At 41.9% G+C, this 23,339-nt stretch overlaps 1 protein-coding gene and 1 non-coding gene across 12 annotated transcripts in view; one reads left to right on the top strand and one right to left on the bottom strand.

Annotated features, from left to right (window-relative positions):
- Positions 1–23,339, top strand: part of LOC105486900 (TEA domain transcription factor 1) — a 271,293-nt gene that overhangs the window by 231,588 nt on the left and 16,366 nt on the right. For all 11 annotated transcript variants that reach the window (XM_011750012.2, XM_071075087.1, XM_011750016.3 and 8 more), the window contains one exon: positions 20,812–20,952. In XM_011750012.2, coding sequence (XP_011748314.1) covers positions 20,812–20,952 — 141 coding nt within the window. The remainder of the gene's footprint in view (positions 1–20,811; positions 20,953–23,339) is intronic.
- Positions 884–1,055, bottom strand: LOC112427601 (small Cajal body-specific RNA 16). Its single transcript, XR_003019285.2, has one exon. It is a non-coding gene; the product is annotated as a small Cajal body-specific RNA 16 (non-coding RNA).

Genomic DNA, 23,339 nt, shown 5'->3' with positions numbered 1-23,339 from the left:
GTCTCGATCTCCTGATCTTGTGATCCGCCCGTCTTGGCCTCCCAAAGTGCTGGGATTACAGGCTTGAGCCACCGCGCCTGGCATAAAATTTGGGCTTTCAAATGAAAATTAGAATATTGGGAAATTTGTGTCTACCTTAGTGAACTTCTCAATACTTAAATACTTTTCTGATAAGATCCACCATGATATTGACAAATGTAATCTGATACAGTGTTAGAGCAATGGATTTAAATGTAACAGAGTTGGAAAAATTCATTGAGATGGTTTCAGATTCCACATTCCAGCCTACTATTAAGAAGCTACTACTCCTTGTTGACTTTTAATGTAGGATCAAAGGAAAATGACCACTATTATCTGAGGAGTCTGTCACATAATGTAAAGCAGAACTACCTGTCTCATTAATTTTTTAAAAATACAGGCATGTTAAATGTTTTTTTAAAATGTGTATCAACATGTAATTAGCTTATTATTTCTTTTTTTTTGTTTGAGATGAAGTCTCACTCTTGTCCCCTAGGCTGGAGTGCGATGGCGCAATCTCAGCTCACTGCAACCTCCACCTCCCGGGTTCAAATGATTCTCTTGCCTCAGCCTCCCAAGTAGCTGGGATTACATGCCCAGCTAATTTTTGTATTTTTCATAGAGACGGGGTTTCAACATGTTGGCGAGGCTGGTCTCGAACTCCTGACCTCAGGTGATCCACCTGTCTCAGCCTCCCAAAGTGCTGGGAATTACAGGCGTGAGCAACTGCGCCGGCCTGTTAGCTTATTATTTCTTAAAATGAAGTAATATTTTAAAATTTTCTCAGTTTTAATTTCCAATAAAGAAAATATAGATGTAACCTACAGTAAGCAAAGGTCTTTGAGGTCCTCAATAATTTTTTTGGTCCTGTTTGCAGTGTCATACATGATCACCAAACTGCTGCTAGAATGTTTACGCCTGTTACGGCAAATTCAAAACCCAGGAAAGACGACTCCTGGGAATTTACTTTGGGTCAGGGTCAGGCTGTCTGGTGCATCAATAATTTATTTATGAGTTTAAGGGGGTCCTGTGATCAAAAAGTTTGAGAGCCACTATTTTAAAGGGTATAAAAAGAGGTTGTTTATCCATGTGAATGAAAGCTAATTAGAAATTATAGAATGTTATGAAAAGAAACCATTTTCAGTAATTTCAAATTAAACTGTTTTTAAGTAAGATTTCTGATAATTAGCATATTGTTTGAATATAAAGTAGTATAGAGAGTGCTTAGAAAGTGTTTTTTGGTTTTGCCTCCAAAATTGCCCTTATTTTACCCAGTGGATGATTTTAATAAATATTTTCCATGGTGGAGCCCTTCAGTCATAAATCCTCAAATAATGAAGTCTAGATTGCAGATGTTTAGCGTATGGTAGCTGATGGGAGATGTGCAAATTTAGAAACAATTACTCTGAGATCAGATACTTGTTTATTAAGATTTGTAGAATTAAAATGGAGAACTTCCATGAATGTGATAGAAAACATCACTCCTTCAGTACAGTTGTTAGGAATTCTTAACCTTTATAAAGAAATTCAGTCATAACTATGTGAAAATGAAGGAGGGAAGGCAATTTAAATTTGGTTTGCAATTTGAAATGTCATTGGCTTTCTCTAATGACTCAGTAAGAATGAATTACATTTAGAATATCTATCATTGGATATCAGTACGTGCTTCCAGTGGGTGTTTCTGAAGTACGTTTCACACCCCCTTCAAAATATCTTTTAGCAGTATGCTTAGCAGATGTGCTTATTTTTGTTACAACAGAGGCTCTATACCTAGTCCTTTTCTTCTCTCTTTTTCAAATGGCCTAAAGTCTCTAGGCTGTCAGTATCAGCCTGACTCTTGTTCATTTGGTTGTTCCTGAATTCGGTTTTCAGAATGTCTGCTACGTCCAACCTGGGCTTGGTCAGGCTAGACCATGTGAGGGGTTTGCTATGGAAAAATACTATGTGTTACCTAAAGTACCTGCACTTAAGCCCCAGATGCAGGCACTTCAGCTCTGCCAGTTGACACTTTGAGGCAAATGGGATGGCGATGAGCCAAGTAGCAGTCACTCCACTGATTTTAGGGTGGAAGACTCTACTGGCATTCCAGGCCCCAAAGCATAAATGAATAACAGAGTCAAGGATGCCAGCATGAGCACCCCTCTACCATATAAGCTTTACATTGTCCATGCCTTCATGGTGTGGGACCCCTTAAAAGCCCCTGTGAATGGCTGTGTATCTGTTAAGATCTTTTTTAAGAGCCTTATTGAGGTATAATTTACATACTATAAAAATCACTCATGTTAAATGTACAGTTTAGGCTGGGCACTGTGACTCACACCTGTAATCCCAGCACTTTGGGAGGCCGAGGCAGGCAGATCATGAGGTCAGGAGATCAAGACCATCCTGGCTAACATGGTTAAACCCTATCTCTACTAAAATTCGCTGAGTGTGGCGGCGGGCGCCTGTAGTCCCAGCTACTCGGGAGGCTGAGGCAAGAGAATGGTGTGAACCTGGGAGGCGGAGCTTGCAGTGAGCCAAGATCGCGCCATTGCACTCCAGCCTGGGCGACAGAGTGAGACACGTTCTCAAAAAAAAAAAAAAAGAAAAAGAAAAAAAAAAAAAGAGAAAGTACAATTTAGTGATTTTTAGAAAAATTTACAGAGTTGTGTAATCATACTAAAATCCAGTGTTGGAATTTGTCTGTCACCCCACAAGGATCTCCTGTGCCCATTTGTAGTCAGTTCTTATTTCCACCCCCAGCCCCAGGTAACTATGGATCCACTTTCTGTCTAGATCGGTTTGTCTTTTCTAGACATTTCATATGAATGAAATCATTCAGTGTATTATCTTTCGCAGCTGGCTCATTTTACTTGTGTTGTGTTTGAGGTGCATCCTTTTTATGGTAGAATTAGTGTCCCATCAGATGTATATACCACATTTTGCTTTGTTCATTCACTGGTTGATAGGCATGTGGATCATTTCCACTTCAGGCTATTATGAGTAATTGCTATGGAGTCTTTGTAGACAATTCTGTGTGGACATACTGTTTCATCTTTCTTGGGGAGCTACCTAGGAGTGGAATTGCTGGGTCCTATGGTGACTCTATGTTTAACATTTTAAGATACTGCTAAACTTCTTTTTTATGTGGTTGTACCATTTTATATTCTCACCAGTAAGATCTTAGGGGTGCCTCTCCTTCAGCCGTTATGTCTGCGAGTATTGGGCCTTTCTTGCTGGGAAAAGACTGGCCTTTCTGGGTCTAGCCACTTCTTAGAGTAGGAAAATGATTCTGTCCAACAGGATAGTCCAGGAGCCTGCTTTTCATATGCACAGATTACAGGGGACGTCTTAGATGGGCTGGTAAGCAAAGGCACTGAGACAGGATGTGTGTAACGTATGTTTCAGGTGCATTGAGGTGTGTTGCAGCTGAGTCTTCACTGGTAATGGAAAGATAGGTGGGTAGAAAAATTTGGAAAGAGAAGGAATCAGAATTTAGTTGTGGCAGCAGTAGGGAATAGTCGGTGTTTTAACAATTTTTCAGTCAAGAGAGTAATGGGATTCTTTTTACTGAGTGTTACAGACTCTGCATTTTGCCTTTTCTAGTTTTATTATGTTTTCCTTTTCATGACAGCTTCTTATTCATTTCTTTCTATTTCTTTTGCCTTCTTTTTATTTACTCCTATGTGTTTTAATTCTACAACATACTTAATTACAAAGAGAGAAAAGGTGATTTTGCAGGAATGGAAGGGAAGGGAAGAGGTTCCTCTCTTTTTCAGCAGTACCTGAACCTGACGCTTAACTGGTACCTTCTTTAAGCCAAGCACTGTGCCAGGGCTAAGCACATACTTGATATTATTTAATCCTTATGAGAACATGTGATGAGTCCCACTTTACACATGAAGAAACCGAATCATACAAAGGCAAAGTGACTTCTGTGACATCGTATTGCTAGTAAATGCCAGATCTGCTAGAGTCCAGAATCCATGCTCTTTCTGTAAACCTGCGTATGGCCTCTTCTGGGAGCACAGTTCTGTCACTAGAAACCATCCCAACACAGCTTCACTTAAATGGAAGCCAATGGTAATTGCTGAAGGATAGCAGCCTTGGCAGTTTCTGTCTGAAGTCCTGTCATTATGGGATGCTGTGGTGTATGTTTACATGGGAGCTAAGGTGTATTTTCATATACGTATTCTGTATATTACTATGTTCTGATTTTTTTTAAAAAGCCTTTCTTGCTGGGAAAAGACTGGCCTTTCTGGGTCTAGCCACTTCTTAGAGTAGGAAAATGATTCTGTCCAACAGGATAGTCCAGGAGCCTGCTTTTCATATGCACATGAACCAGTCCAGAACCAGACCTCCTCTATCTGGTCCAACCCCAAGATGCAGCGTTCCTCTGCCCTAATCATTCCCTGGAATGGTACCAGACAGCTAGGGACCACCTCTGCAGCTTAGAGCCAGCTGGAGTTATTCAAACTAGTCAGTCCTTAATTGGTCACTCTGTTTCCCCTGCCATGTCCATGGAAAGCTCAGGAAAGGCTCTGGTCTAAGCTAGCCCCTTGTTTTCTGCCTCCTGACCACCCCAGTATCTTTCCATGTGGCCCTTCATAGCCTGCCATGTTTCCTGTCTTGGGGACTTTTGAGTGTAGTAAATTTTTTTCCTGAACTCCTCCTTTGTCCTGTGGCCGCACCTGACTGACCGTCACATAAAAGAATACAAAACGTAAGGTGAATCAACTACCATTACCAGGAAATTCAAGTTCAAGTCTAAGTCTTACTAGACAAGTCAGTGAGATCCTGCAACTACCATTAGAAGGAGAAAGCAGCATTGTTTTTATATTATGATTATGAAGGTATAACATTCTAGACAGTTGGGAATATATAATTTTTAATTCAGTCCTAAATGCATCATGAATATAACCTAATGTGATGCGTGTTTATGTAGTTTTGATCAAGGAATACGTGCAATCTGACACTCCACTTTTATTCTTTATGAAATATCATGTTAGCCATATGTCATTATACTTCAAATTATCTTTTTTTTTTTTTTGAGACAGTGTTGTGCTGCTGCCCAGGCTGAAGTGCAGTGGTGTGATTTACACACATGGTTATGTGTGTAAATAACCATGTTGCTTTCTAAAATAGTTGTAGCAGTTACTCTCTCAGGCCATGCATGAGTAGACCAGGCATCTTCATCAGCCTTGCCTGGCGGAATTTAAAACAAAACAAAAAGCAATCTTCTATTGTCACTTGTTATTTGAGTTCCTCTACATCTGCTTTCATTTTTTCTTCTTATTCAAAAGTCTTTGATTCTTCCTCATCCTCTGTAGAAGCAATTATTACTATTAAGGTTGAAGCACCGTGTTTCTTCAATTCTAAGACATGGACTTGTTCCCATTTCAACAGTTCTAAAGTTGGGATGCTTCTGTCAGTTGATGTCCAAAGCGCTTTGCCACATTTTCTTTATATCCAGTCTATTATTGAATACTATGCAGCCATAGGGAGGAATGAGATCATGTCCTTTGCAGGGACATGGATGAAGCTGGAAGCCATCATCCTCAGCAAACTAATACAGGAACAGAAAACCAAACACCGGTGACATGTTCTCACTCATAAGTGGGAGTTGAACAGTGAGAACATGGGGACACAGGGAGGGGAACAACACACACCAGGGCCTATTGCGGGGTAGTGGGTGAGCGGAGGGAACTTAGCGGACAGGTCAGTAGGTGCCACAAACCACCATGGCACACGTATTCCTGTGTAACAAACCAGCACATTCTGCACGTGTATCCCAGAAATTGAAGTAGAATTAAACAAATAAACAAAAAAAGCATCTTCTCCACCCCTAGGCAGAGGAATAGGTTGTGATTGGTTATTATCACCTGACCCTGGCCAGCGTAGAAGACATCTTGCCATTCCATGGACACCTTAGTTGAGTTATTTGCACTTTATAGGACCATAGCAGTTCAATTTTAGCTTAAATTTAAATCCCTAATTAAACCATCTCAGAAAATTACACATTGATGTGGCATTGAAATTGTTATTATGGTTCAAGAGGAGTTTTGGAACCAGCTTTGTTATACGTGAGGCAAACACTTGTCACTGGCAGATAATCATACTTCTTTTTTCCTTGCAAAACATGATCAGGTGCTGTGTAGGCTCTAGGAAAGAAGGCTGTCCACCCCCAAGTGGATGAAGCTGTGCTTCACTGCAGCATTGAGATTCAGGCAGATGGATTGCCAGTGACGTGGCAGACAGTGCAATTAATGTAAGAAAATGTCAACAGCCTTGGGAATTGATCATAGATTGAATTCCCAGAACTAGAGGACGTATGATTCAGTCATGCATCCTGAAGGCCAAAAACCCAAGTGTAGCTCACAGCTGACTGTCAAAAGCAGTTAATTTCCAGCTACATGAAGTTTACTTAAGGAAATAAAATTATGTTTTTTGCCAAGTAAGACATGCAGTTGAGACTAATACCTTTGGAGGGGCCTCAGAACTCTATTCCCTGTCCTAATGCTCAAGGGCGTCAAGATTGGAAACACTGGTCTAAAGAAAGCTATATGCTTTTAACATTCTATTCATAAACATTACAACCCAAAACCATTCATAATAATAATTAGTACGATAAAGGCTTAGTCTTAAACTTTGATTGGAATAATAAAGAAGAAAGCAATATAAAAGTGAAATCTTATGGATTTGTATCATGTTGCCAGGTTATAACAAATTTTTAAATACACATTTAATATAATTCTTTCTCTCTAATCATTATCAAATTAGTCATATCTAGAAACCAGGATATATGATGTTACCCTATACTTATTTAAAAATGTTTTGTATTTTAAAATTCTTGGAATTATGATCATTCAGTGTAGACAATACTGTCTGCATAGTTACTTAATTTACTTTCCTTCTTTTTTTTTTTTTTCTGAGATGGAGTCTCGCTCTGTCCCCCAGGCTGGAGTGCAGTGGTACAATCTCAGCTCACTGCAACCTCTGCCTCTTGGGTTCAAGTGATTGTCCTGCCTCAGCCTTCTGAGTAACTGGGATTACAGGTGCCTGCCACTGCACCCAGCTAATTTTTGTATTTTTGGTAGAGATGGAGTTTTGCCATGTTGGCCAGGCTGGTCTCGAACTCCTGACCTCAGGTGATCCACCCGCCTTGGCCTCCCAAAGTGCTGGGATTATAGGCATGAACCACCGTGCCTGGCCAATTTACTTTCTTAATCTATTATTTTTAAAGGAAGAAAAAGCAAGCCTACTTTTACTAACGATAGCAGATGTGAGAATATTTTATAAAACAAAAAAAGGGAGGCCGGGCACGGTGGCTCAAGCCTGTAATCCCAGCACGTTGGGAGGCCGAGACGGGCGGATCACGAGGTCAGGAGATCGAGACCATCCTGGCTAACACAGTGAAACCCCATCTCTACTAAAAATACAAAAAAAAACTAGCCGGGCGAGGTGGCGGGCGCCTGTAGTCCCAGCTACTCGGGAGGCTGAGGCAAGAGAATGGCATAAACCCGGGAGGCGGAGCTCGCAGTGAGCTGAGATCCGGCCACTGCACTCCAGCCTGGGTGACAGACCAAGACTCCGTCTCAAAAAAAAAAGGGGAAGCAAGTTACCTGGAAAGAGGACAGCCTTCAGAAGATTCTTTTGTCTTGGTAGAAATGAAATCACGTTTGTTCAACAAAATGACAGTCACTCTGCATAAAACCAGGTTTTATTTAAAGAGAAGAAACAGTAACCCGGCAAAACAGACCCTGCCCCCATTGGAGTCTCAGCCTGTTTCTAATTGTATTCTGCATGGTTTAGGTTGGAATTGTAGACCTGAGTCTGTCATTTGGAACCAAACGTCTTGTTGCTATTCATGGAAGAGGAAGTTAACAATATGAAATCGTTTGCTTTCCACATGTTTTGAACTGCTATCAGGAAGGAGGGGCCTTTCAGCTCAATAAGTGTTCCATTTCTCTCTACTTCTGTCTCATCTCAAAATGTGTTAAGTTTTAAAGTTAACTGAACAATATTAAGTTATGAAATGATTTAAGTAGAAGAAAGATTAGTGAGAAGTATCATGATATTTAGAGGTACTTGGGGGCTAGACTGTAGTTATATGAGCTTTTTTTTTTTTTTTTTTTTTTAATCTCTTGGTAGGCAGGCCCTGCTATTGTAAGTACAGGAATAGGGAAATCAATACATTTGTGTATCTGCCCATTTTGGTTTGTTTTCATAAGAAAAATATCTGGAGCTTGTGAGCACTTTCTGTGTTGACTGCTGCTTAGGATTGTTCCTTCCTGGTTCCCGAGCCCTGGATGCCAAACTTCTTTGTAGGCCTTTCCAAGGGAGTGTACCCTGTCTGTGGCCTTTGTTCAGTGCTGCAATGTGTATAATAGATTTTCAAGGTTTTTTTTTTAAGTTACCTGGAAAGTGATTTTATTTCAGTCAGTAAATGGTCCTAAAGCAATTGCTGTGCACAGGGCACTCTGCCACATTGCCAGCTCACATTACCACCTAAGAGTTTGTGAAGAATCATCCACAAGCAATTCGTAGGAGGAGGAGGAGACCTCAGGAGACTCACTCGAAAGCTTTTCTGGGCCACTTCATTGCCAGAAAGTCATTCAACAAACATTTGCCAGTCTCGACTTTGCTTCTGGAAAACTGGGAAGCAGATGTGATTGAGAAGTTCTGATTTCATGGCTCAGGGTCTGGTGAGGGATGGCAGACATGTGGGCAGGTAAACGACAGCACCGAGGGGTAGGAGCTGTAGTGGAAGTGGGCAGAAGTTGCTGTGGAAGCACAGAGGTGGAACGCTTTTTCCCTGAGAACATTCTGGAAAGGCTCACAAAGACATGGCATTTAAACAGAATCTTGATAGAATTTGGTCAATGCAAGGGGAGTGAGAAGGAGTTTTCAGGGCAGTGAATACTCATGTACAGACAAGGAGTCTTACTGGGAGGTGGTGAGGGGTCCCATGGCCACTGGGGCTTACCGAACTTGGAGAATAGGGAGAGATGTGGGTGGAAACACTGGTCATGGGGGATTCACTTCAAAAGACCATACCTGAATCCTCTGAAAGCCTAAAACATGGTAGGAATGAAATCATGGATTTCACAGGATAGGATAGCTTGGAAAATGATCACAAAAGCTTACATTACTTTTCCTCCCATCCTCTTCTGATAAACCACAGAACTTTCTTTTTTTTCAACCTTCAACTCTTAAATCTTCAGGGCTTCTGGGCAGAATCTCTTGCATCGGGAGTTGTCGTGACCTCATGGAGGAATTCATTCCAATAGCTATTCCTACGAGACTTTCTGTCCTGGGTCCTTCGGCTCTGTGGTTGCTAAGAAAGCCCAGGTCAGGGGTCTGTCCCTTCCTTCTGGGGCCATTTAATTCCACTCCCTTCTGTGACTACAGACTGAGATGCTAAGCCACGATCCCACCTGAGCTGCTGCCACGATTAGCTTGATTCATGCTGTCACTGTTACCATTTCACCTCAAGAAAAACCTGAGAAGGAAAGAATTGATGTGGCATAGTCGGGGTAGCTGCATATTTTCAGACCCAGTTTTGCAAGGCATAGTTGAATTAACTGGACACTTCAGGGATCTCAGTCAGTTGCATAAAACTGAACCTAGGCCCTTGGTGGTGTGAGAGATCACCTCTCCGTGTGCAGGTGAAGATCCACGGTACCTCCTACCCCCAAGTCCACCCCATTTTAATTTACTTTTTAAATTAAAAATGTAATGTAGGTTTGTTATGAATAGTTTGAGCAGTTGAAAGGAATATAGAATAAAAAGTGAGATCCTCCTTGCACACATGCATGCCTGTGGTCAGCCAGATCCCAAAATTTGGAACGCATCCTTTTAGACTTTTACATATGTTTCTACAAACATTATACATACACATATACATCACTTGTTTTTACTAAAAAAGGATTATGCTCCAAGTGTTTCCTGTAACTTCATTTTCTCTACCTAAAGTATCTTGGACATATGATGCCTTTTACAGCAATGAAAATTTGAGGGTAAGTCTCAGTTTTTATTCTTCGTAGTAAAGGTTTCTTGATAGTAGAGTTGTCAGATTTAGCAGGTTGCCCAGTTAACTTTGCATTTCAAGTAAACAATGAATACTTTTTTGGTGTGCATGTCCTATAGAATATTTGGCATATATGTTCATATGTACTGAAAAAGTATTAGCTGTTCATTTGAGATGCGAGTGAACTGGGTTCCCTATTTTATCTGGCAACTCTGCACTTGTTAGTTCACTTACGTATCATTGGTTTGGAGTTGTTATTGTTTTTCTATGAAAAACTTTTCATGCACAAAACCTTGAAACCATAAAAAGGTCCTGTTTCCTGGGAAAGGTGGTGTCTGGGCCAGTGTTCACACACCTGATGAATGAGAAGGGTTTCGGGCCAGCTCAGCTGGGCACCCAGAACTCATTACTTGCCTCTATTGGAAAGAACTGGCCCGTGTAGCTGCTTTGTAGTTGGAGCTGAGACCGGACTCTTTCATCCTAGCCACTATGTGAAGTTGCCACTGGCGGTCACCTGAAGTTGTGTGGGTGATATTAATTGAATTTTTGAAAAACCGAATGCTGGTATTTGTAGGAATTTGCAGTGCAGACAGGCAGCCTTTCAACTACTGCATATCATAATTAGAGCAAGCTTTTAAGATTCTTTGAAGTACTAAATGTTTATGAAATTCAAATAGGGGTGCCAATCTGCACAATAAAGGGGGCCTTGGTGGTGTTTTTAAAAATCTTCTATTTTGTAGATGTAAATATATGCCATAATTAGCGGGAAGTAACTTGAAGAGCCCCGGCTGAGTTTATTCCTATTATTCTTATTTAAAACAGCTGTGGCAGGCAGGCTACAGCTGCTGTCTCATCATTGGGTTGGGCAGGGCATAAGGGCCGAAGTGAACACACTCAAAGACTCTCTTTTCTGAGGGCAGCTCCTTCACTCCCCCTAAATGCAGGCTTCCTTGCTGGGGAGCTGTCTCACAGTTGGCCCAGCTTCCCTACCCACCCCAAGCCTCTGAATGTCAATGGGACGGACTTCAAGCGTCTTAGCCAGGATGCAGATGCATGCAAATGAGAGGGTGAGGAGCCTTTGAGAGCAGCCAGCTTTCTCCAGACCCCCGCATGACAGTGCTGCCTCTAGGGGCACTTTTGCCCCACAGCTCCAGGCCCAGTGCAGAGCGATTGTCCTTTGGTGCCTGTGGGAGCAGCTGCAATGCCGCACTGCATGCCCTGCCTGGTCGAGCCTCACCATGTGGCAGGCCTGGACGGCTGCCCATCACAGGGCCCAGCTCCCAGCACTGCCTGCCAAGGAGCCAGATGCTACCATTGGAAAAAATTGCTTCACAATTTGAAATCTTGGTTCTTTGATCATTGCTCAGAGAGGATGAAGAGGAGAGGTTCAAAGTAGTGTTTTAAAATGCCAGCGTCTTGTTGCAACCATCAGTGCCTATTAGACTGTCTCTGGTTGGGGACCGTCCTCTTGATGTTTTCATTTTTGCAATCATGTCATTCTCTGCAGCTCTTCCAAGCCCTCTGGATAGGAAAGGAAGGTCCACAGCCTTCTCCTGACCCTGTGCCCCTGCTGTGCCCCGGCCTCATGCCTTAGAGGTTATCTCTTTGCCTTTGTTCCAACAGGCTTTTCCCCAGTGAAGCTTGTGACAAAGTTGTTGTCATCTGCCAAATGCTGCTGCCATGTGAGCTGCTCACTCCCATTCTTCACTGGGCAGAAGCAGCCTTCACTTCCTAATCCTTCTACCCCCACAACCAGGTCTCCAGAGGACAGAGGTTTTGCAGGGATGATCCACTCTGTCCCTTGGCCTAACACCCGCCTCCAAGGACTTCAGGTCCCACATACTTGGGCGAGGCCTCATTCTTCCTTACCCTTGAAATGGGAAGGGTCAATCTTTGGAGAGTGTTGCATTTTTCATATTTACTCCCAAAAGACAAAAACATGAAATTAAACCAAACAGCTCCAGGATGACTGGGCATGGTGGCCCACACCTATAATCCCAGCACTTTGGGAGGCCGAGGCAGGTGGATCACTTTATGTCAGGAGTTCGAGACCAGCCTGGCCAACATAGTGAAACCCATTCTCTACTAAAAGATACAAAAATTAGTATGGTGACGTGCATCTGTAATCCCAGCTACTTGGGAGGCTGAGGCAGTAGAATCACTTGAACCCTGAAGGTCGAGGTTGCAATGAGCCGACATTGTGCCACTGCACTCCAGCCTGGACAGCACAGTGAGACTCTGTCTCAAAAAAAAAAGAACAGATATATGAATAAATGGGCTTACTGAGTAAGAGGTGATAGAGGAGAAACCAATCCAGACTCTTATCTGGGGACTTAAACTGTTTCAGTTATGGAAGTAATGGGTGTAAGAGAAGGATGATTTGGGAAAGAATTTGGAAGCTTTTGATGGGGTGTATTTTTGTTTTCTGTTGCTGTCCGCTTCCTCTGCCCATCATTCAAACCTGCTTCTGCTTCGACTTTTTGTTGTTTTTCAGGACTTGCCCACAAATAGACCTTAAAGTCTTTAATTCATTCAACACACGTGTTAATGGTGCCTTTTTTTATTCCCAGAAAGAATTCTATAATATGTCTAATCATGCCTTTGTGAGAAAGATAATTTTGTACCTGTTTGAGCTGTTGTACTCAATACATAAGACCCATCATAAACACAAACCAGAAAAAGTCCTAATTTTTCTGTTTGGAAAAAGCCAGTGTTGCATCTGTGCCACACACCCGACAAATGTGGGTTGGGGCCAAGACTGGCTCCGTGGTGACAGTCTTTATTGTGTTTATTGATCACAAACTCTTGTCTCGTTGAGGTAAGGTATCTGTAGATGTGACTTGAGGCTCTGTCTTCATCTCTATCGTGGTCAATATTTCAAATTGACAAGTGAACAGGAGTGATTATAGGTATTGTTAATGACTGTAATTTTTATAGTACATTATAGATTGCAGATGAATTTCATATGCATTATCTCTTCATATTACCACCGTGGCCTTTGGAAACAGGTCATCTTCCCTGTGGTTAAAGATGAGAAAAGTGAGACCCAAAAAGTGATTCCAAATCCCTCACTTCTGCTGCCTGTGCTGTCAGTCCAGTGTCTGAGATGAGATGACAGATGAGAGGCAGCATTCACAGACGCCTGGACCAGTGTCAGACTGGATGGGATGAATGGAGGACTGAACTTTGGGCAGAGTTTAAAAAAGTAAATGTAAAACTTGAATCTTGGGAAGCAAACAGAACCTGAAGAACTATGTGGGTGAGGAGGAGGAGAGGAATGGTGAAGTTAAGGAGGAAAGGAAAGAGAACTGCAGAATTGTTACAGAAGTGTTCTTAGGTCTGTGGTACCTGAAGTTCTGGATGGAAGTTACAGAGGAGCTCATTTCAACTTAAGAGATGTAATAGGCAGCATCATGGATCCCCAGAGATGCCTCATCTGTAGCCATGGAATCTGTGGATAATGGTACATTACATGGCAAAGGGGAATTAAAAGTTGTTAATTAGCAGATAGAATATCTTGGATTATCTAAGTGGGCCTAGTGTGGTCCCAAGGTCCCTTAAAAGCAGAAGAGGGAGACAAAAGAAGACATCCAGAGAGATGACAGTTGACATGTGAGAAGGATGCGGCTGGTGTTTCCAGCTTTGAAAATGGAGCAAGGGGCTCCTGGACAAGGAATGTGGGTGGTCTCAGAAGTTGGAAGAGGCAAGGAAACAGAACCCTCTTCAGAGCCTCTGTCTAGTAAGGAGTTGCATCCCTTCTAGTTCCTTGATCTCAGCTGGCTGAGAGCTGAATTAAATTTCTGACCTACAGGAATATAAAATAATTAGCTTGTCTTGTTTTAAGCAACTAAATTTGTGATAATTTGTAGCAGAGAAAATTAATATAACAGAAAAAAGAATTATCTAACAGTTAAGACTGTCCAGCAACATTATTATTATTATTATTATTATTTATAAATAGAAAAAAAATTATTTATAAATAGAGATGGGGTCTTGCTATGTTGCCCAGGCTGGTCTCAAACTCCTGGGCGTAAGTGGCCACTGTGCCTGGCCCAGCAGCGTTATTGAAGTGGTTTTCCTGTGTCTGACAGTATTTAGCTTTAAGGCAGTGCAGATCAGGATGCTGTGGAAAGGATTTCTGCTTTTGGAAGTAGGAGAGAGTTGACCTCTGAACTAAGTTTCAGCTTAGAGTTTAGGGTCTCTGTTTCTAGAGCAAACAGGAAGAAGATTTCTTAGAAGCGCTCATTTGCCTGGACTTCCCCAGCCATATTTTTAAGTGTTGTTTTTTAACACTGCAGAACCTGGCCCGTGACCAGCCTTTTTGGCCAGCTTGTGCCCAGAAGATGGGATATGGTTTGACTTTGGAATTTATTGGAAAGATAAGTTTTACTAGTTTTCAACTGCTTCTTGGATTTTTGTTTTTATTTACTTTTAGAAAATATCCTGTGGTTAGGTAAAAGCTGCTTAGGCAGAAATAGTTTGTATCTCTGATAGTGGTACATTTTTTTAAACTCATTTTCTTGCTTTCAGAACTACATGAAATAGGTTTGCTTTCCACCTGGAGTGATTTTCATTTGGGAGGGGGACGTGTCAGTAGGGTAGATAATGAACTCTGCAAATCCCAGACTCCTTTGTTGTTGACTTAATGCTAACATTCTTTGATATTAGTCTTTGCTTCATGGGAGTTCAGTGACTGCATTTCTTTCTGGAATAGCCATAACACTATCAGCTGACAGATAATTATATTTTACATCATTACTTCCTCCTAGAAAATTCATGAAGAGCATTTGTGATATGGTTGGATAGCTACATAATTATTTTCTATGTTCAAGGGTAATTACAAAGCAGTTATAATGGCAAATTGGTTATTTACTGTTAGTTGGGAAGCCTTTTAAAATCTAATCTCTTAAATTTACACTAATAATTAAATAGAGAATTTTCTCAGACTGTTTCTCCTTACTTACCTAAATGAAGGATAAAATGCACATAGACTCTATGACTGAGCAATTGTACTCCTAGGAACACCCAATAGAAGCACATCCGTATGTTCATCAAAAGCATATTCAAGAACGTTCATAGTAGCACTCTTCATAATAGGTCCATTTGGAAGCCTTGCAGATGTCCCTAAGTAATAGGGTGGATAGATTGTGGCATTTTTCATTCAGTGGAATATTCTGCAGTAATGAGGATAAATGAACTATATACAGCAATGTGGTTGAATCTCACAAATCAAATGCTGAGTAAACAAACTAAACACAAGCGTAAACCCTGTTTAGTTCCACTTGCTTAAAGTTCAGAAAGCAGACAAAACTAATGTGTAATGTTTCAGGATCATGGTTACACTGGCAAGGTGTATGGATTATTGTGCCTGGAAGGAAGGATATTTGGGGGAGAGAGGGACTTCCATTTCTTCATCTGGGTGCTGGATCACTTGATGAAAATTAATCGAGCTGTAAACTTCCAATTTGTTTACTTCTCTGAATGTATGTTATGTTTTAATTTTATGTAAAAATAGTAACTTTGACGACTTTAAAACACGTAATTTGTTGGGATGGTTTCTGAGGGTAGGTTGGGTATTCTTTAATAACTTTGTTTTGAATAATTCTGTCATTGTAACTACAGATCATCCATTCCAAATGAAAGCTATATTAAAGTCGTTTGGGGAGTTCTAAGAGATAATGGTAAACCAATGGTGAGGTGGTAGGCACGGTCTGCCCCAGCTGCAAACAATAAGGACGTTGCTTGGCTGTAAGGAATTTACGACAGTGACAAAACCGTCTAAAAAATCAGTTTTCTTTTTATTATCACCATATTAACCGACAAAACCTCCTTTGTTGGCCTGAGTCCTAAATAATTGGTGAAGTTAGTGTTCAATTTTTTTAATTAATTTTTTTTTTTTGAGACAGCATCTAGTTCTGTTGCCCAGGCTGGAGTGCGGTGGTACAAATCATGTGGCTCACTGCAGCCTCAAACCCCTGGGCTCTAGGAAGCTTCCTTTTGTAGCCTCCCAGGTAGCTGGGACTACCAGCACATGCCACCATGCCCGACTAATTAAAAAAAAAAATTATTTGTAGAGATGGCATCTCCCTATGTTGCCCAGGCTGGTCTTGAACTCCTGGGCTCAAGCGATCCTACTGCCTCAACCTCTGAAAGTGCTGGGATTATAGGTGTGAACCATGGTACCCAGCTGAATTTTTATTTTTTATATATGTACGTATACAACATATATAATGGTGAATTTTTATTTTATATATAAAACATCTATATGCTTCAAATTACCATGCACATTATCCATTATATTCTCCTTTAGTAACACATGCAGACCCAGCCTTGTACTCATTTCAGGTGCAGTCTGAGTCCACAGTCCCCATGGTGCTACTTGTTCCAGTAGTTAAACAGATTTGTCCATGAGCAACAATAGTAGAATGATTATGAAGATGAGGAAACAGAACTTTTTTTTCCCTTCCCTCAGTCTCTGTGGGAATTTTTATGTTTAAAAATTTTATGTTTAAAATTTTAAATAGCTGAAGTAGAGTGCTGGTTATTATTGAAAATCATTTGTCAAATAAAGGTAGGCAGTCTTAAAAATGTGTCAGATCTGCTAGGTGTGCCGCTGCTGTGGGACAGCTGCCTTCACCAGCATTACTTAAGCGTGGAACCTCACACAGACAGAACCGTAACAGTTGTGAGCGTATTCAGCAGTTTTACTAACATCATGGTGAATAATACCATTCTAAACTTAGTTAACATTTTAAAATTATATATATTGACAGATTATTTTGTATGTTTTAAGTTAAGGTTGACAGTTTTAAAAAATCTATTTACTCTCCCAGTGACCCCCCCGTCCCCCACACACAATGGCTTATTTCACTGTGTTCCCTTCCATAGTCCACTCTGTACACCAAAACCACTAGGCTGCTTTCCCCCCTGCTTAGAGATAGGGTCTTGCTATGTTGCCCAGGTTGGTCTCAAACTCCTGGGCTTAAGCAAGCCTCTTGCCTCAGCCTCCCGAGTAATTGGGACTACAGGTGTTCTACCACACCCAGCTTGCTAGACTACATTTGATTATTTACTAGTCTTTCAGAACAACTTGATTAATCAAAATCAACTAGTACAACATTAGCTCACAGTGTATTTATAGCACATGAAGACTCTTTTTCAAAGCTGGGAATTTAAAGTTGAAAGAAAGAAAAATAATTTTGAATACACCTTTTCTGCTCAACATAAACTTACTGCAGCATCATTGGGAAGCATCGTAGATATTCATCAGTAGAGCGTGTATTAAATTATGGTGTATCTGTGCCATAGAACAGTATGCGCAGCCACTAGAAAGTGTGGCTGTTCATTATTTTAAATGGCTGTACTTTATAATACTGAAATTCCATATTAGTACTATATGAGTTCTAAGATGCCTAGGTATATATGTTTAATGCCAGGTTTTAGAAAAATTAATATAATGTGCTACTATTTGTGTGATAAAGGAGGAATTGGAATGCTTGAATGCCTAAGTGCTGAATGTCTCTGAAAGGATACTTGAGAAAGGGATAACGTTGGTTACCCTTAGGGAGGTTGGCAAATTTTTGGGTTCATGCCCATTTTATAGTTTTATTTTTCCCCCCTCTTTACCACATGCACGTTTTTACTTTTTAAAAAAATGCTGGGCCAGGCCGGTGGCTTACGCCTGTAATCCCAGCACTTTGGGAGGCCAAGGTGGGTGGATCACCTGAGAATGGGAGTTCGAGACCAGCCTGACCAACATAGAGAAACCCTGTCTCTACTAAAAATACAAAAAAAATTAGCTGGGCACGGTGGTTCCTGCCTGTAATCCTAGCTACTCAGGAGGCTGAGGCAGGAGAGTCACTTGAACCCAGGAGGCAGTGGTTGCAGTGAGCCGAGATCGCGCCACTGCACTCCAGCCTGTGCAACAAGAGCAGAACTCCATCTCAAAAAAAAAAAAAAAAAATCTGGAACGTTTTGGCACAAGCTCCATCATAATAGTAACAGCGTTAATACTGCCACCATAAAGCACCTGAGCTGCTTTTCACAGCAAAGTATTCTGAGGTGGTAGCAAAGCAAGCCAGTGGCAGTTCTTAAAGGTAACACCACCATGTTGAAAGCTCGATGGGAATTCCAGTGTTCAGAGCCCCTGTGTGCCTGAGGTGTATGGTAGCCCTTCTTCCCTGGAGGCTGGAGCTCAGTTAGACCCAGGGGCCCCTTCAGCCTTGGGAGTTCAGATGCTGATCTCAGTTAGGGAAAGACATGCATGATTTCTTGCTGAGCTGCTCTTTTGTGGAGCCAAATGTTAAAACCTTTGAATGTGAGAAAAATGCACACCTGGGTATTTTTATTTATTTATGATTTATATCCCATAAAATACAAAAAGCAGAATGTGAGAAAGCTCACTACATTTATGGGTAACGTAAAACCGGATAAGTACAAGTTAAAGCAGGTTGGAAACCAGTAAAAGGAGCTGTACCTTGACTGTTAGTAGCTATTAGAAGCACCTGAGGCAAGTTAATTACTGTAGTTGAACTCTGAATTTAGCTTTGAATTTCTTGGCACATAAGGTGAAAAGGGGAATGTGGAGTACATGGTTCTCTTTATTTGTAGACAGAAAGTAGGAAGTTTTGCCTAAGGAGATGGACATTTTCCTAATAACCAATTCAAAAAGGAAATTTAAATGTAGATATTTATTTTTAAGTATATGATGACTCAGGTCTTAGTGGTTAGTGCCTGTCAAGGTATAAAAATTAGCCAGTCAGAATCTGCCAAATCTGGTGCGATATGGTGCCTCACACCTGTAATCTCAGCACTTAGAGTGGCTGAGGTGGGCAGATCACTTGAGGCCAGGAGTTCGAGACCAGCCTGAGCACCAAGGCAAAACCCTGTCACTACTAGACATACAGAAATTAGTTGGGCGTGGTGGCACATGCCTGTAATCTCAGCTACTCGGGAGGCTGAGGCGGGAGAATCCATTGAACCTGGGAGGCGGAGGTTGCAGTGAGCCTCGCACCACTGCATTCCAGCCTAGGTGACAGAGCCAGACCTTGTCTCAAAAAAAAAAAAAAAAAAAAAAGTGCCAAACCTCACAAAATATAAAATCTCATTTGAGTGTCAGATCCACGCACCTCTGCTTCAACACCCACCACAGCAGCCCACATTTATCATCTCTCGCTTGGACTGCTATAATGGCCTCCTAGTATATATATACATCCTCTCTGCTCTCTTCTGGAGTCTTCTTCGAGCTGTGGTCAGAGGTGCCTTTTTGGAAAGCAGAGCTGGTTGTGCCCTGTCACTGTTCCAGGACTGTCTGCTCACTGTGTCCTTTGGTCTCAGGATATTAGACCCAAGCCCTCCCACCTCTCCAGCTCTCCTGCCATCCTCTGTCTCTTGCTTTCTCTTTAGTCCTTCTTTCTGGCTGTGTGCCCTTTGAACACCCTCTTCTCTCTTATGGAATGCTTCTCTTGCCTAAGCCTCGTCTTCTTTCTTGGGATCTGAGTTGCATCATCATTAGAGGCACCTCTGACCCTGGGAGCCCACTCCTCACCATTTGTGCTCATGTCCCCCCGTACCTCTCTCCCTGGTGCTTAGCTCTGTGTGGTGTGTTCCTCGCTTAATTGTAAGCTCACGAGAGCAGGTCCTGGCTCAGATTTTGCTTGTTCTATCCCCAGCTCTGAGCATTGTGCCTGATGCGGAGCAGGGGGTTGGTAGATATTTGAGGGAAGGCAGCTATTACTCTGTGGCTGTCTTTGGTCTGTTTTGTGCTGCTACAACAGAATGCCACAGCCTGGGGTAATTTATAAAGAACAGAAATTAATTTCTCACATTTCTGGAGGCTGGGAAGTCCAAGAGCAAGTCTGCAGCATCTGGTGGAAGGCAGATGAAGGGCCAAAGAGAGCCAGCTTACTTCTGAAAGCCCTACTTATAGCAGCATTAACCCATATGCAAGAGCAGAGGCTCAACACCTAAACCCATCCCAAAAGGCCTCACCTCCCAACGCTCTTGCACTGGGGATTAAGTTTCCAATGCATGAATTTAGTGGGGGCACATTCAGACCACTGCAGTGATCAAACGCTGCAGCAGCCAGTTTCTCCTCTCCAATGGACCTGAGACCCCCTGTGGAAAGTCATACCTTCCATTGCTGGAACTCTAAGTACCTTTGACATGATACTTATTTTCTATCTGAATGATAGTTATTTTATGTAACCAGTTGTAGGCAAAACCTGTACATTGTCTAGCATGAACCTCTCATGTAGGTACTTAATAAAAATGTGTTAAATGAATGGCAACTTATGCTCATTATTTAACATCTTTGTAAGTCAATCTTTAATAGGAACCATTTCCCCTCCAGATATTCTAATTTTTAAGAAAGTTTCTGTTTGTACATGTATGACAAATGGCTAGTCAGCTGCAGTCTCCTGGTTTTTTTAAATATCTTTAAAGATGAGTGAATATGAATCCAATTAATATCCTGCTTTCTGTGCATATTTCAAAGACCTTGTGGATCTTTTATTGCAAGGACATAGTGTTATTCTGATACTGAATGCAAGAGAGTAAAACAAAATTGATACATGTAGCTTGTCATTTCAAGAGAGGACTGCCCAAATCAGCAACCTCTTTAAAAAATGACAGATGAGTATTGAACTTGTTTCTAGATGAGCATCACCTTCCCAAGCCAGCCGGCTTCATTCAGCCAAGCGGATGTCTTACCCTGAAAGTTACTGCTCGGTGCCGTGACTCCTGGGATGAGAGAATAACCCACACCTCCATTTCCTTTCCAACAGGCTGATTTAAACTGCAATATTCAAGATGATGCTGGGGCTTTTTATGGTGTAACCAGTCAGTACGAGAGTTCTGAAAATATGACAGTCACCTGTTCCACCAAAGTTTGCTCCTTTGGGAAGCAAGTAGTAGAAAAAGTAGAGGTAAGTTGGCCTCTGTATACTGGAAACTTCATTCAAGGGCAGACTGTTGCCTTCCTTTAAGCCTTCCTTGGGGCAGAGAGTTGTACTTTTTTGGATGTCTCCTTCTTACCTTCTGTATTACCTCACACTACTATGAAGAACTACTTGCAAATGGGTAATTTATGAAGAAAAGAGGTTTCATTGACTCACAGTTCCACAGGCTTAACAGGAAGCATGATTTGGGGGTCTTAGGAAACTTAGAATCATGGTGGCAGAAGGTGAAGGGAAAGCAAGGCATATCTTCTCATAGCGGCAGGAGAAAGGTGGGTGGGAACCACCACACACTTTTAACCCATCAGATCTGGTGAGAACTCCCACAGTATCACAGGAACAGCATGGGAGAAACTGCCCCTATGATCCAATCACCTGGCACCAGGCCCCTGCTCTGACATGTGGGGATTACAATTTGAGGTGAGATTCGGTTGGGGACGCAGCCAAACCATATCACTCTCCTCCTTTCTCCCACTTCTTTTTCCTGTTACTTCTAAAAAGGTAAAGTGATTTGGAAGCACCTGAAAGGAAGCAAATAGGAGGTCCCATGCCAGTCCTCTGTGTCTGAAGTCGGCTGTGCCCTGCTGAGCCAGTGCTGTGCACCTCTGCGTGAGGCCTTGTGGGGTAGCCTGGCATGAAAGCTGGGTGGAGATAGGCCCTGCCACTCAGAATGATGCCCTCTCTACACCCAACCCCTAGGTCCAAGGACACTCCCAGGCATTGTAGATAGACGTCAAGGTGGTACTCAGCTGATTGGCACCTGCCCTCTGAAACCATGACAGCTTGAGTTGGATATTGTTGCTTTTGCCATTTCCACTGCCTTTGCTTTTAACTGTTTTAGATAGAGTTTATTATATATTAGGATCCAATATTTTTTTACGGCTTTTATGTTTCATACCTTCCTCCCTTTAAAAAGATGTATATTTGTTTGATCAGGGTGAGTTGCTCTGTAGAATAATGTTTGTTGTTGGCATTTCTTAAAGGTTGTGTTTTTTAGTGTCTTCTACCCATCACCCAATTAATTGATCCATGTTCAGTAAGCCAGTGGCCCTGGACCTTTCAGGTACAAGAGCCCACCTTAGCTGTACAAAGACTTTGTGCTAAGGAGGGAGAGAGGGAGAAGGGTTTATTTCTTAAGACCCTGGGCTAAGCAATGAGGATTTGGTATGCTGCAGGCCCTCATAGCAATAGCACCAACCCCCTGAGCACTGGACAGGCCTTATGAGAATGTGGTTGAAGAAAGGTTATGCTGGCAGAAGAGGATCCAGAGGAGTTGACTTAGATGGACAATTTAAGCTTAGGGGTCATGAGATTTCCCACGGTGGTGGCAGTGGGAATCCAGTAAGACGTTTTGAATGGAACTTAGAAACTAACTGGATGTTAACGAGGAGGAAGAGTCAAAAGTCACACTCACATTTTATGCTTGGAAGGATGGTACTGCCACTAGTAGAGATAAGGAAATAAGGTGTTCAAGAGGGTATAGGTAATGATTATAGATGCAAGGCTAGAACTTGGATGACAGGTAAAGACTGGAAATATGAATTGGGAATCCTGAGCATTAAGGATTAGGAATGGAGACCTAGCTGCAGAGAGGGAATAGAAAGGGCACAGGAATGAGGATTAAATTTGGGGAGCAGCCACCAGCCCTAGGATAAGTAGAGGGAGACATAAACAGAAGAGCAGAGGACAAAAATGAGTTGGGAGGAGGGGAATTGGCTCAACATAATGTCTGGAAAGCCCAGGAGGTGAGAAGGTGGCTGTATCATGAAACATGGCTGGGACACCTGGAACCAGATGACCTCCTCTCCTCTAAGAAGGAGGAAGCAAAATTACCTGTGGGTGATTGGGAGTGTGGAAGATGTGTGTTAGGCAATGTTAGTCAATAGCTAAGTTGTCAGGGATGTTCTCTGTAGTTGGAATTCCCTGCCTGGACAGGTGCATTTGAGAAAAGATGAACCAGACAGCTTACTCAGTTTCCCAAATGTCAAATTACTGGTGTCCTCAGATGATACATCCAAAGCTCTTTGCAAATTCAGGGAGCAGGGAAAGATTGCTTTTGACGGATAAAATCACAGGAATTTTTATGGAGAAGGTGGTGTGTGTGGTAGGTGGGGTTTTACACTTAAGCCTTTTATCTATTTAGAATGTATGTCTGCATTTGGTGTGAAGTAGTAGTCCACTTAATATTTTCTTCCAAATAGGCATTTGTATCAAAACCACTTACGAAATGATTCATTCTTTTCCAGTTAAACAGATCTGCCCGCTTTAAATTACCATATATTCTGAGAGCTCTTCCTGGAGTCCCACTGTTCTATTCCACCCACTATTTGTCTCTACGTATCCCAGTACTATGTTGA

Source organism: Macaca nemestrina, chromosome 12, assembly GCF_043159975.1.
Source record: "Macaca nemestrina isolate mMacNem1 chromosome 12, mMacNem.hap1, whole genome shotgun sequence".
Classification (NCBI taxonomy): domain Eukaryota; kingdom Metazoa; phylum Chordata; class Mammalia; order Primates; family Cercopithecidae; genus Macaca; species Macaca nemestrina.
The sequence above is the reverse complement of the archived record's forward strand: the minus strand, read 5'-3'. Positions and strand labels throughout refer to the sequence as shown.